At 48.0% G+C, this 14562-nt stretch overlaps 1 protein-coding gene across 14 annotated transcripts in view; it reads left to right on the forward strand.

The window, feature by feature from the left end:
- FAM160A2 (family with sequence similarity 160 member A2) overlaps positions 1-14562 on the forward strand; it is a 31128-nt gene that overhangs the window by 7014 nt on the left and 9552 nt on the right. For 7 of the 14 annotated variants that reach the window (XM_032489170.1, XM_032489171.1, XM_032489177.1 and 4 more), the window contains 10 exons: positions 2369-2697; positions 2827-3465; positions 3828-3986; positions 4178-4264; positions 4474-4641; positions 8121-8200; positions 8404-8609; positions 9010-9789; positions 12225-12403; positions 12562-12724. In XM_032489170.1, the coding sequence (XP_032345061.1) occupies positions 2560-2697; positions 2827-3465; positions 3828-3986; positions 4178-4264; positions 4474-4641; positions 8121-8200; positions 8404-8609; positions 9010-9789; positions 12225-12403; positions 12562-12724 (2599 nt within the window). In that variant the 5' untranslated portion in view covers positions 2369-2559. Of the gene's footprint in view, positions 1-1124; positions 1182-1279; positions 2133-2368; positions 2698-2826; positions 3466-3827; positions 3987-4177; positions 4265-4473; positions 4642-8120; positions 8201-8403; positions 8610-9009; positions 9790-12224; positions 12427-12561; positions 12725-14562 lie in introns of those variants that run through there. The other 7 variants (XM_032489172.1, XM_032489175.1, XM_032489176.1 and 4 more) reach the window with 4 other exon arrangements.

Raw genomic sequence — 14562 nt, forward strand, 5'->3', positions numbered from 1 at the left:
ACATGGGACATGCTAAGATTGAGGTGAATCTAAGATTTATCTTTTCTTTTCTAACTCTGCTCTTATCACTTTAGTTCATGCCATCGTGTCCTTGTTTAAGAACGTCCTTTGTCTCAATAGATAAAACTCAAATTCCTAGCATGATATTTGATGATATTTATAACCTTCACCCATGTTTCCCCTTCCACTCAGTATTGTATCTCTCTTCTCTAAATAGTCTGTGATGAAGCCACACCAAACTTGCAACTGTTCTTCAGATTTGCCATGCTCTTTCGCAGTGCTGTGTTTTTGCACATACTGTTTTTTAAAACATTTTTTAAAATTAAAGTATAGTTGATTTACAATGTTGTGTTAGTTTCTAGTGTACAGCACAGTGATTCAGTTACACATATATATCTTCTTCATATTCTTTTTCATTATAGCTTATTATAAGATATTAAATGTAGTTCCCTGGACATACTGTTTTTAATACGAAGAAGGCATTTCCCTCTGCGCTTTGTGGCCCGTATCTTGTTAAAGATTTAAGTCAGATATCACTTCTTTTCTGGAATCCTCTTATAGTCTCCCAGGTAGAATTAGTTGCTTTCCTTTGTGCTCCCATGACATTTTTGTAAATACCTCTGTTTATAATATTTATTGGCATTTTTCTTTATGCTCCCCCCAACTGTTTTTATCCATTGTTTGTTTCCAGTGCTTTCTTAGCACAGTGTGGTGTACATTGAGCTGATGGATGAGTAAGCCCTGCCTGCTGCTTAGGACTGGCCCCACCCTTTATAATACTGTCTTTTGTTCTCCAGAAAGTTTCCTTAAGCATAGCTACTACCTTCCTTTAGTTTAGCGAGCAGATAACGGTGAGAGAGAGTAAATCTGGGTAGAAGGGGATGGTGCTTAATATAGCCGGAGGGCAAAGTATGGGGCTTTTGCCAGGTCTCCCAGTTCCTTTAGCCCTTGTTGAGTATAAAGAGGAAGGACAACTGAACCCCGCCTTTCCTCTGAAGTTTCCATTACTTGTGAGATATCGTTGAGAGACAGTCCTGCTGAGGGGGTGGTAGATGTGATGAAGAAGGAACTGTGAGCCCTGGCTGAGTTCAACAGCTCTTTTGGTGCTTTTCTCCTTTCTCTAGTGAGGATGTCATGTCATGGCCCCAGGAGTGAGTGTCCGATGCATCTGACAGGAGAGGGTATGTGTGTGTTCATGGGAGGGTATCCATGTGTTCTTTGCTAGAATGAAAATTCTTTTTTGAGTGGCTCTGAATTTTCACGTCTTGAGAGTATTCAGCAAATTAAAGGTCTGTTTGTCTGTTTCCTACTGAGTGGGCTTTTAGGGAGGGACCTGCAATAGATAGAAAAAAATTTCTTCCTTGTTGATCCCAGAGGGCTGGAGTCAGATCAAGACTGGATTTCAGATCGTTCATTTGTTTGTTCGTTCATTTGTTCATTCACTGAAGCATCCGTACACTCAGCAAATATTTATTGAGTCCTTAGGCACTGCTCTTGGTACTGGGGATACAACAGTAAACAAAACAGAGGCGCCTTGTCCTCAACAAGCTTACACTGTAGTGGGGAAGATAGTCAAATAAATAAGCAGATAAATATTTTTAGATAGTGAAAATACTGCTGAAAAGAAACTAGGATTAGGAAGCTAGAGAGTGAAGGTGGGCAGATGTGCTATTCAGTTAGAATTGTTAAGTATGTCCTCTCTGAGGAGATGGCATTTGAAGAGAACTGAAGGATGTGAACAGTGTGAGGATCAGGAAAGAGCACAGCGGACAGAGGGAAGAGGAGGTGTTCAGGAAGACCTGAATGAGTGAGGCCTGAGTGCGGACCGGCTTGTACAGATTACGTAGTTCCCTGGAGGCCAGTGTAAAGGATTTGGATTGTTACCAGTGTGATAGGGAACCACTGGAGGGTATTCAGCAGAGGAGGAATGTAGTATAATTTATGTTTTAAAAATATCACTCTGGTTGCTGTGTGGAGAATAGACTCTCGGAGTGGGGGAGGGGGAAACTGGAAGCATGGGAGACCAGATTAGAAGTTATTGCAACAGTGAGACTTGTTTTGAGGGTATAGACAATAGGTTGATGAACTGGTTATTGGAAGTACAGAAAAGAGGAAAGAAGGCTGATGCCCAGGTGAGCAAGTAGGTGAATATTGCTATCATTTATTAAGATGGAGAAGGCTGGGGTGGGGGGGTAACAGTTTGGTATTGGAATGAATTCTGTTTTAGACATGTTGAGTTTAAGGTGCTGACTGTGAGTGTGCATGTATGTGTGGAGTTTTCAGTGGAGTGGTGGTTCTGAGTTCTTCCTGCTGTGGGTAGAGAGAAGCAAACTTCTGTTAACCTCTTTTTCCTTTCTCTTTGAATTAGATTTGTAGGTCTGGATTGGGCAGTGACCTCTGGGCTCACTACTACAGCCTGGTGCATCTTTTGGCTCCATGGACAGCTGCTGGCTCCTACAGACCGGATGAAGCAGACTAGAGACACAAGTGGAGAAAGTCTCCAGCTGGCATATTCTCAGAGTGTGGCCCTCTGGCCGCTGGCCCTGCCCAGCCTGCTTCATGGAGAGGATGAACTGGCTGAGCAGGCTGGCCTCCCGGGCCCCTGGGCACCGTGTACCACAAGGGGCCAGTCTGCAGACCCCTGTCATGGCTGACCCTGAGACCTGCCTCATGGTCTTCAAGAATCACTGGTCCCAGGTAGGAGACTGTATGCTGAAGGGCCCAGTCTACTGAATGCCCGAATCCTTCTAACCTTCTCTGTTCTCTCACCTTGCCACCTAGTCACCTTATCATCTTAGATTCCTTCTTGCTGTCCTGTTTCTACAGGTGGTGCGAATCCTGGAGCGGCAAGGCCCTCGGGCAGCGCCTGGGGGCGCAGACGATCTCAGTGCTGTGCGAAACCACACTTACCAGATGCTGACCCTGTTGGCAGAGGATCGTGCAGTCCCCTCGGCCCCCTCAGCTCCTGGGCCCCTGCTGGAGTTTGCTCTGCGCGAGGATCTGCTCACCCGTGTATTGGCCTGGCAGCTTCAGTGGGATGAGCTTGGAGATGGGGTTGAGGAACGGCGGGCTGAGCAACTGAAACTCTTTGAGATGCTAGTGAGCGAAGCTCGCCAGCCACTGTTGCGGCATGGTCCAGTTCGTGAGGCTCTGCTGATCTTGCTGGACGCCTGTGGCCGCCCTGTGCCCAGTAACCCAGCACTGGATGAAGGCCTGGTGCTACTTCTCAGCCAGCTGTGCGTGTGTCTGGCCCGGGAGCCCTCATTGCTCGAGTTCTTCCTGCAGCCACCTCCTGAGCCCGGAGCTGCTCCCCGTCTTCTCCTCTTTTCTCGCCTTGTCCCCTTCGTCCATCGAGAGGGCACCCTAGGCCAGCAGGCCCGTGACTCCCTACTCCTGCTCATGGCTCTGTCAGCTGGGAGCCCCACTGTGGGCCGCTATATTGCAGATCACTCTTACTTCTGCCCGGTCAGCACCTCCTGGGATGGGGGGTAGGGTATGGCGTGCAGACACTGGGCAGCACCTTGCTGTGCAGGAGATGGGGAGGGGCTATGTACCAGGGTCTTCTCTTTCAAGAAGTAGCCCCTCAGGTTTGAAAGCAGTGCCTGGAGTTAGGGTGGGGATGAACCATGGGCTTATGTGGATAAGGCAGGTATGAAGGCTCTTCATGGGCCAGTGTTCCACATGATGTCTTGGCACCTTGGGTAACTAAATACCTGCTGGTAATAGCTCTTCCCTCTACTCTCATAAAGGCTGAGTTAATAGTTCTCTGTTCCCCCTTTTTATATGGTCTGAGCCTTTGGTAACGTGTCCTTGGGGATGGCCCCCAGGTGCTGGCCACAGGGCTGAGTGCCCTGTACTCTTCACTGCCCCGAAAGATTGAAGTTCCAGGTGATGACTGGCACTGCCTGCGACGGGAGGACTGGCTGGGAGTGCCAGCCCTTGCGCTCTTCATGAGTTCCCTAGAGTTCTGCAATGCAGTCATTCAGGTGGGATTGGGGTTCCCAGGAAGGCTGGCCCTTGGTCATTCTGGGGAGATGGGTGGGAGAGGGCGCATTCCCCAGAGTTCTGGTTTTCTGCCATCTGGGAGGTAGGGTACCTACTTGTACTATACCATTCTACTCCCTTCCAGACAGTGGTCCCCTTCAAAATCCTCCACCCTCTCTTTGCACCCCTACAGGTGGCTCACCCCCTGGTGCAAAAGCAGCTTGTTGATTATATCCATAATGGGTTCCTGGTGCCTGTCATGGGCCCTGCCCTGCACAAGGTGAGTCATGGATGGAAGGCAGATTAAGGGATTAATTAGGCTGAGGGATGGTCCCCTCAATGCCAGGATCAATGTGGGAGGCTGTGGGGTGTGTACTTCTCCCTTTTTCCCTGTCTGCTCCTAGTTACCTTGTTAGAACTTAGGGAAAGTGGCTCAGTGTATATGCGGGGAAGCCCTAAATTTCCAAACTTTCCCTTCCCTTCGTCCAGACCTCTGTGGAGGAGATGATCGCCAGTACCGCCTATCTGGAACTTTTCCTACGGAGTATCTCAGAGCCTGCCTTGCTCCGTACCTTCCTGCGATTCCTGCTGTTACACCGGCATGACACCCACACCATCCTTGACACGCTTGTTGCCCGTATTGGCAGCAACTCCCGGGTATGGCCCCTACCTCTGCCCTGGCTTACCTGGGTGAGCCATCTTCTCTCTCTGACCTCTGTTCTGGGAGAGTGTTCCTGCCCTTCTTTGGCCTTTGTCTCCAGCAATTACTTCAGAGTTAGGTGGCATTTTCTTTCTAGTGTTAAACTTAACTGTTTTGGGTACAATTTTAATGTGCCTACTTGCTTTTATAGTACATGAATCACACAGTCACCTTTCCTGGATGTCTTTGGCTACTCATCGGGGCTACATGTTTTGCATCTGTGCGACACTTGTAATGTAGCATTGGCCTGGGATTCTCTCTAGCTGTGTAGCGCTCTGTGGCTTGCTGTGGGTGACCTGAGATCTCTTCTTCACATTTTGTGTCTGCTTTGATACGTGGTCCAGGTGCTAATAGTATTTTTACCTTCTCTTCCCTTTGGATTTGCTGCATTTGAGCTGCTGTAACTTGGGGTACCCATCCGCACACCTACCAATTACATTCCTTCCTCCTGAGCATTTTTACAGAATGTTCATTATGTGTCATACTGTTCTCTGGTACTGAGGATATGATGGGAAACAGTAGTTGCTGACTTCATGGAGCTTCCTTCACAGAGGAAGTAGATAAGCAAGCATATAACTAGAATAATTGAAAGTTGTTATGAAAAAACCAGCAGGGTGCTTAGAAAACCATAGGGTGGTCAAAAAGCCTCTCTGAGGAGGTGACATTGGTAGAGACCTAAAGGTCGTGAGGGAGTTAGCCTGTTGAAGAGCAAGTGGAAGAACAGTCTAGGCAGAGGGAGCAGTGCACTCAAAGGACGTCAACGGGGGACGAGCTTAATGTGTTCGAGGAAATGAAGACCAGTGTGACTGGAGGTGTAGCGAGCAGAGGGGAGAATGAAAGGGAGGTGAGATTCAGATCATGCGTGGCTTGTGGACCGTGGTAAGTTTGGATTTTTACCAATAGAAATGTATATAAAATAGGAGTAAATTGTTTCTAAGTAGTAAGTCTTTCTTAGGGCAATAAAGCCTTAGTTTAGCCATGGACTTTATGGCATTTATTCTGGCTCTGGCACCATTTTTGTTTCCTTCTTTTCTTACAAATAATTGAGGTTCTCTGGGTCCTTGTGTTAAAAATAGAAGTTCTTGGATCACTGAAGATTCCAGAAAACTGCTCTAGATAATTGAGGAACCTAGTTGTAGGGTTCCAGGTAGGTGAGGCTCTGAAAGAGCGATGATTTGTATAGTTGAGGTTTCTGAGTAGCTGAGTCAGTGTATATATGAGATACTGTAGACTCACTCTGACTTGACCAATGTTTCTGAACTAAGTGTACACTTTAAAATTTGAAAATAACAACTGCAACAACAAATTCTAAGCTCTGCCTTAGATCTCTTGAGTTATAATCTTTGGGAGTAGGCCTAAGGCATATGTGCTTTTACGGTGTTCCAAAATGTGATATGATACATGCCTTGGATTAAGAATTTTGGTGTAAACCAATAGGGAGTAGGTGTCAAAGTTTTAATTTTACAAAACTAAAATTTTAATTCTCATCATGCTGAAGTCAGACCATGGTCTTAAATCTGGCCTCTTGGAATGTCCTGTTTGTGTTTTGGGAACATTGATTTCCTTCTTAGGGTTGATTTTTTTTTTTTCCCTCTCTGCTGGGCTCTGTCCATCTTGTTTTTGTCTTAATCTTATCCTGACTTCTTTGATTTTCCCTCATTGTGTAGTTTTTATTTCTGTTAGTGTCACATTTGGTCCTCTGGTCTCAGGAGCCTTTCATGTTCCTGGGGTATTTCTTCTTTGTTCCCGGTTCTTAGAGGAGCCAGGTCTCTTCTGATTTCAGGATGCCATGGTAAACATGCAGATGCTTTCCTTTCCCCTGTTTGGTCCTTTTAAGCTGGGTTCTGTTGGCCTGTGTAACTGCTGTAGCCTGTCTTTTGTGGCTTCGGGTGAATCATGTTGGCCACCCAGTCTGAGTGCTTGAGTATCTGTATTACTTTCCTATTGCTGTCATAACAAATTGCTACAAACATAGTAGCTTAAAACAACATAGATTTATTATCTTACAGTTCTGTAAGTCACATATCTGATATGGACCTCACTCCGCTAGAATCAGTGTCAGCAGGGCTGTGTCCTTTCTTGAGGCTCTAAGAGAAAATCTGTTTCCTTGCTCAGTTGGGTCACCGGTGGAACTTATTTCATTGTAGTTACAGGACTGAGATTCCTGTTTTCTTGCTGGCTGTCAGCTGAGGACCATTCCCAGCTTCTAGAGTCCAACCAAATCCTTGGCCTGTGACCCCTTCTTCCATCTTCAGAGCCATCAGTGGATGATCAAGCCCCTCTCATGCTTCAAATCTCTCATCCTTTTTGACCCATCTGGAAGAGGTTTTCTGCTTTTAAAGACTTACGTGATTTGATTGCACACCTGGATAATCCGGGATACTCTCTCCATCTCAAATTCCATAACCTTAATCATACCTGCAAAGTCCCTTCTGCCATGTAAGATGAAATATTTACAGGTTCTAGAGATTAGGACCTGGACGTCTGAGGCGGGCAGTTTTTCTGCCTATCACACAGCCGTGTAGTGAGTCTGAATGTTTTCATTGCTAGTAAAATTGGTCATTTAGGATAAACCTCCTGAACATCCATCCTGTCCAAAATGTGAACTATCTCATCTCTTTCCCACTATGATTGGCTTTTACAGTTGTTTTGTAAATGACGTGCAGGTGGTGCCCTAGACTAAGACCCAGTAGTTGTCTTCAGGGAGCTCCAGGCATACTTGCCACCAGGGAAGTATAGAGAAAGTGCTGTGGGGATTCAGAGGAGTGAGGGAGAGCCTACGTGTGCCTGTTCTCTTTTTACTTTTCAAAAACAAAAGATTTCTCCTGTTCTGGACCCACCTTATTTTTTCCTTTTCCCGTCAGCTGCCCTTGAACTTTTCTTTATCCTACCATCTGAGAAATACAGTGGTGTTGGAGAGGTGACTCAGACTCCATGTTCACAGCCCCGCCCACTTCCCAGCTGGGATTCTTCCAGGTTCTCTCTGGTTTCTCATTGGTAGGCCTTCAGTTACTGTGCTGCTACAGTCTGCAGACAGGCATTCGCCTAGTTATCCTGCTGCTGTTGTCTCCTGTTAGTCGTTCATTCAGTCCCACTATTTCCTGGGGTCTCTTCGTGGGTATTCATTCCATTTAAGTATTGTTGGAATCTCTGCTGCCAGGAATATGTAGCCAGAGAGTCTGCTGACATGTGGTGGTCTATAGAAATACACTGAATTTGACACATGGTTCATTCCTCTCTGTGAAGAATAAAGTCTTGCCCACGAAGATCATGTGATCATTTATTCACTATTTGAATGTTATGTGCCAGGCCCTGCGCATATTGTTGCTCCAGGAGTGATTGGTTGGGCCTAGGGTTGGGGGGTTCCCATTTGGTAAACATCTTGGAGGGTAGAGAGCTCTTATGGTGACTCCCTCCCTCCTCCCACACCCCCCAGCTCTGCATGGTCTCTCTGAGTCTCTTCAGGACCCTACTGAACCTCAGCTGTGAGGATGTCCTGCTGCAGCTGGTTCTCAGGTACCTGTGGGAGCAGGGCTGAGGGATGGCTGACCTGGAACCCTCAGGGCCCTTGTGCATTGCTGGGGCGATGGGTTTTATTGGGGTTGCTCATATGTTTCTTCCTGAAGCCTGGCTTAGCCATGTAGTTCTACTGATGTTCTCCCAAGCCCTGTCCTTCCTTCCTGATCTACCCTGTGTCCCTTTTCTGCTGCCTTTCCCAGGTATCTTGTCCCATGTAACCATGTGATGCTGAGCCAGAAACCAGCTGTGCGTGATGTGGACCTATATGGACGAGCAGCAGACAAGTTTCTCTCCCTAATCCCACGCTGTTGTCGGCACCGTGCCTCCAGCCCACCCTGTCCAGAGCATGCCTCATGGGCACGAGGTGGGCCTAGCAGAGAGGCAGGGAGAAGGGAGGACACGACGGGTATGGCCTGGGTTCTGGGAGAGCCTCGCAAGAAGTAGGGGCTAGGGTGGGAGGAGGGAGGTAACCATGAGGGGCATTCCATCTTTGGGGAGGTCCATGAGGGGTGTTGTAGGGTGGATCCTTAATTCCACCAGAGAAATTCAGCTTCTCGAGCAAAGCTGTTCATCTTCTTCACTCCCATCCTGGACTATTCTGTTTCCATTGTTTCTTTGCTGTCAGTGGTGGTGAGAAGGGGTGGTAGATGAGTAAAAGTAAGTTTGGAGGGTGGAGAGTCAGCTGTCTGAATAGGTCCCATGTTTCTGCCGCTTCGTTGCCTTCTCTCTTAGTTACCCTAGCTGTCTTATGCTTCCTCCCGCACCTCTGTCTCTTGGATCCTTCTTATGTTTTTTCCCCTCTGCAGGACCTGGAAGCCCAAGTGTTGACTCCTCTTCTGCAGTGACAGTGCCCCGTCCCTCCACGCCGTCTCGTCTGGCCCTCTTCCTGCGACAGCAGAGCCTGGGTGGCTCCGAGTCCCCAGCCCCAGCCCCTCGCTCACCAGGGCTTGCTGCATCCCCAGCCTCCAGCCCCGGCCGACGGCCCAGCCCCGCAGAGGAGCCTGGTGAGCTGGAAGACAATTACCTGGAGTATCTGCGTGAGGCGCGCCGTGGTGTGGACCACTGTGTCCAAGCCTGCCGTACCTGGTCTGCCCCCTATGATGGCGAGCGGCCCCCTCCTGAGCCCAGTCCCATTGGCTCCCGGACTAAGAAACGCAGCCTACTGCCTGAGGAGGACAGGGACAATGCGGGGGAAGGGGAGGAGGAAGAGCTGGGGAGTGGGGGGCTGGCTGGGGGGGGAAGAGAGGGCCCCGGCCACCTGCCCCCTCCCCAGCTCAATGGGGTGCCAGGACCGTGGCCTGAGGGGGCCAAGAAGGTTCGTCGGGTGCCACAGGAGGGAGCTGGGGGACTGCTAGAGGGCATCTCCGAGGGCATGGCAGGACTGGAGGGCTTTGGGCAGGAGCTCCGGGAGCTGGAGGTGGCATTGAGCAATGGGGGTGCTGGCTCAGAGCCCCCCCTAGAGCCTGCACTGCCTCTTGAGGAGGAGGAGGCCTACGAGAGCTTCACCTGTCCCCCTGAGCCCCCTGGCCCCTTCCTCAGCAGCCCTTTGCGGACTCTCAACCAGCTGCCAAGCCAGCCCTTCACTGGTAAGCTACTTAGCCTAGGCCTTCTTGTTTGTGTACCCTTTGCATGTTCTTGATGTGTTTGTGCTGGTTTCTGAGACCAGTTCTTGGCCATGTCATTCCTCTGTACTTGCCTAGCTCCTCATCCATTTTGCTTGGGTCCCCTCCAGATCCATATCATGTCATACTTGTGTCTCTGTGTCTGTCTGTACATCTTCCATGCTTGTGCTGGTTCGAGTATTGCCTTATGACTAAGCTTTGTATATCTGTCCTATGTGCATGTTCCTCCTCTTCCCCAGTCTGGCCATTTCCTGGGATGTGTGATCGGATTATTATGTGTTTGGTGTTTCTGGTAAATCACAGCGATATATGTGGAAGACATATGTGCTGTCCTGTATGTCCTATAAACCATGCTGTTCCATGCTGTTCCCACCAGTCTACCTGTCTGGGTGTTGGGTCTCCTCTCAGTTCTTCAGTGAACCAGGGTCAGCTGTCTGGTGTTCTTCCCCCTCCTCAGCTCTGGCCTCCTTCTTCTCAGCCTCTTCAAAGAAGGACTCAATTTCAGGTTTCTCCTGTTCCCTGTCCTTGTACCTTGTTACTTGCCATGACTTCTCAGTAAGGCTTTCTTAAGGGTTTATGGTTAGTAGTAAGAACTAAGCAGGTAGAGTAAAATACCTCTGTCTGGATAAATTGGATCAGTGAAATACATCTGTCAGGGCAAATGACAAAGCATGGCCCTGAGCCCCTTGGCTAAGTTCTTTTTGCCTCTCTGAAAGACTCTAGAACTCCACCTGGCCTGAGTGGTTGGGTTAACTGCTCTTTGTTTTTGTTTGAGAGCCAGCTTTACCCAGCCCAGCCCTCACGCTGGCTGGGCATTGGGGGGAGGGGGCACTTTTGGGAAGCAGTGTAGTGCTTTGGACTACACATTCCTTGAGTTAGCATACCATCTATGTCACTGATGCATGTAAATCACTTCCTTGTGATGCTGGTACGTTGTGAGAAGTCAGCACATGGTAGCTTTTTACTAGGATTATCATCTCTTGGATGCATGACAGATACAAGTCGGCCAAGGCAACCACCCATCTTCCTGTTGTTCGTAGTCAAGTTATCATGCCTTGATCAATACGTGTCCTAACTGGGCCTGGGATATGCTGCATCCTGCATGTACAGCATCAGACCTTCGGCTTGGGAGTTGTGACAACTCCCTCTTACAGACTGCGTGAAATATCTCTTTCCCTTTATTTAGTCTCTGCTCTCTCCTGCTGTATCTCATTAGAAGGCAGTGTGCCGGTTTTACCACATTCTCGAAGCATTAATTAAAGCTCCCTCCTTTTTCTTCTTTGTAAACTCATCTGAGCCTTTTCTCTTACAAGAAAGTCCCAGGAAACGAGAAGGACCAAGTTATGGGATATCTTAGGACCCTGCTGAGCTAGAGTTGTTTAAGAGCTAAAGCTAGTCCTGTGCGTAGGGAATGGAGAATGTTCTAGGATCTTTTTCAGGATTTGGTGTCCCTTGCTTGTCAGTGTTCTCCTGCCTCAAGTCATAGTGCAGTTCCTAGGCACACTCCCTTCTCCCACCAGACCCCTGACCAGACAGGCTGTGATGGTTCCAGAGTCCTGGTGCTGGTGATCTGGCTCAGTTGAGGCTAGTTCTTCTAGAACATCATTCTCATCTCTTCTGTTATCTTCTTCCCGATTAAGGAGTCTTCCCTGAAACAGTGTTTGGCCCTGAACTAGGCTCCCTCTACTATAGATTCTGTTCCACTGTCTTGGCTCCCAGTTCCTTCACAGACCCGATCGCTCCTCTGACTTTAAGCCGGCCGATATCATCGCCTTCTTTGCCTTTGCTGCACTTGCTTCTTGCTTTCTTTCTGACCCAGGTCTAGCATTATCCTCTGTCTCGTGTGTAGCCTGATTTCTTCTTTTGGCCCTAATCACTTTCTTACTTGTTCTTTCTTCACTTGTCCTCTTGGGTGAAGCTTTTTAAAAAAACTGAGAAATATATAGCTTATAGTTATTAAATATTTATGATTTGTTAGATTTTGGCCTAAATGCTGTATATCAATACCTCTTTGATTCTCTTAATAATCTTATGAGGTGGGTATATTTTCTTCTTTTACCAAATAGTAAACTATGCTTGGAGAGTTTTGATTCATCTAGTAACTTAACGGTAAACGGTAAAGCTAACATTTGAAAACTAGGTCTTTCTGATTCCAGAGCCTATGGTCTGGCCCTTCAGCTCAGATGTGTATAAAGGTGGCCTCTGGACCTCTTGTGGGTCCCTGTGGTATCTGCCATTTTATCTCCTCCAGAATAGGTGGTCACGGATATTTAAACCTACCCAGAGACTGACATACAAATAATTTTCATCTGGTTGGTGGTGGGGGGTCTCTTGTTTTTGGGAGGAATGAGTGTGACGTGCATTGTGTTCAGGCCTTGTATCCTTGTGCCCACCCCCAGGCCCCTTCATGGCTGTGCTCTTTGCCAAACTCGAGAACATGCTGCAGAACTCCGTCTATGTCAACTTCCTGCTGACGGGGCTGGTGGCCCAGCTGGCCTGTCACCCCCAGCCCCTGCTCCGCTCTTTCCTGCTCAACACCAACATGGTCTTCCAGCCCAGTGTCAAGTCCCTGCTGCAGGTGTGCGATGCATGCATGCATGGGTGCGTCCAGGCTCCATGGTGGGCCAGGCCCGCAGCTGGAGTGGCCGTGGGGGTGCTGGGAACAAGATCAATGGACTAGAAGGGACTGTGTCAGTCTAGAGCCACCCAGAAATGTCATGAAGTTGTGCTTCATAGGTGCTGGGCTCTGTGAAGAATAAGATTGAGAGCTTTGCAGCCTCGCAGGAGGACTTCCCAGCATTGCTGTCCAAAGCCAAGAAGTACCTCATTGCCCGTGGCAAGTTGGATTGGACTGAGGGCCCTCCAGCAGGACCTGCCCCCCGCCGCTCTGATTCCCTAGGTGAGGCCTACCCTGCCACCCACTCCCTGTCTTCCATGGACAACTAATTAGCTTAGGTTCATTGAGTTCCTGTTAAAGTTGATGCCTTGTGCCAGGAACCAGGGAGTTGCAGCAAGTGGAGTCTTGATTTTGTCCTCAGGCTTCTGGTCAGAGGATAAAACATAGTTCTGTCCACCAAGAGCCAAAGCAGTAGTATCAACAAAACTACTCTAGAAGTGGGGGACAGTCAAGGGAACAGAATCGTCTCTAGGTTGAGATAGTGTTACAGCTTGGTAAAGGACATGGCATTTGATGTGGGTCTTGGGGGATGGATAGGACTTGGGTAGGCAAAGGAGTGGGATGGCTTTATTCTTTTTTTTTAGGGAATAACATGAACTGTTAGTTGGAGCAGGGGATTTAGAAGGTGGTGGAACATTGGTAGTAAGACTGGAAAGGTTTGACCAGAGCAGAAGGTTCTCAGAGTAGAAGTTGAGCTGGATAGAAGTTACAAATTTTTAGGCAGAGAGAAACCACTGGGGGTTCTTAGATCTGGGAGTGGAGAGAGAAGTATGCCAGTTCATGTGCTGGGTGTGTTGGAGCTAGGAGAAAATGGAGTTAGGAGAGCAATTGGGAGGCTTCTGTCATATTGCAGGTGTGACCTGTAAGGCTTGAATTAGAACTTGGAAATAGAAAGGAAGAATGTGATATGGTGGAAATGGGAAGGAAGTGTAGGCAGAGTTTGATGAGTGGTTATGAAGTATAAGGAAGAAGGAAGAGTTAAATAAGGCTGTGAAGTTTTAAATCTATCTTTCATCAACAAGTATCTGCACACCTGCCAAGTGTACTAGGTGTTGTCTTTAGTACAGGGGGCTCGGGGAGGTACAAGATGAGATCGTTGCTTTCAAAGAGCTGATAGTCTCTACAGTGATTGGAGGGTTGTCATAACTGAGGGAGCAAAGTCTTAAAGGTGGTGGGAGTAAATGAGATCCAGAGCCCTAGGAAGGGATTGACATTGGACAGGAAAAGGTGGTTTTTTTTAACCTTCTTTGAGGCAGATGAGGAGAGATCAAAGGAGGAAATGATATGTACCAGTGGAGATTTGGGGTGTGGAGGGGAAGCTTAGGGAATTGAAGTCATTCTTTATTTGGTAATCAGAGTAGGAGGCAAAAATAATTGGCTGAGCAAGAGAGCAGAGGTGAGATGGGAGCTTAAGGAGAAAAGTGTATATAAGTTGGAAAGAGAGGACCAGAAGGGCTATTATATAGCTGTGAAGACCCAGCTGAAGTTCCTTAGTATGAGTTTCTCACAGTCCAGTACTGTGAGTATTTCCTGCTTCCACTGTCCTGGTACGTGTTCACTGTGGGGGGCCCAGGAATATGAAGACAAATAAGACAGAGTCCAAGCCCTTAAGCTCACAGATTAGTGAAAGCGGTAGAAGACATGAGAACAAGTTACTACAATGCGGGGCAGTAAAATGGGAAGTTAGTGGAGGGCAAACTAGAGGTTTCACCGAGAGGTGGGGGTGGGGAAATTAGTCCAAGGATGAAAGTAGTGGGGAGAGCAAAATTAAGGCAGAAGGGGCTACAGAAGCATGAAAAGAGCCTGGAGAGTCCCAGGAAGAGAAGGTGGGTGTGGAGCCAAAGCAGGGGGTGCTGTAGAAAGTTGTGAGAAGAGGGTGGAGGAAGTGTGTGAACCTGGTTGGTAGGGGCCCTGAATGCTAAATTTAATAGATCTTTCTGGCATGTCTCTGCAGCCAGTTTTAGAGGTTGAGAATAGGAACCATGTCATGATCTAGAGACTGGATACCTAGAGTTTAGGGCCTAGACCTTGGGCATAGATCCAGGCAGAAAATTAGAGGC

Source organism: Camelus ferus, chromosome 10 (genome assembly GCF_009834535.1).
Source record: "Camelus ferus isolate YT-003-E chromosome 10, BCGSAC_Cfer_1.0, whole genome shotgun sequence".
NCBI classification, from domain to species: domain Eukaryota; kingdom Metazoa; phylum Chordata; class Mammalia; order Artiodactyla; family Camelidae; genus Camelus; species Camelus ferus.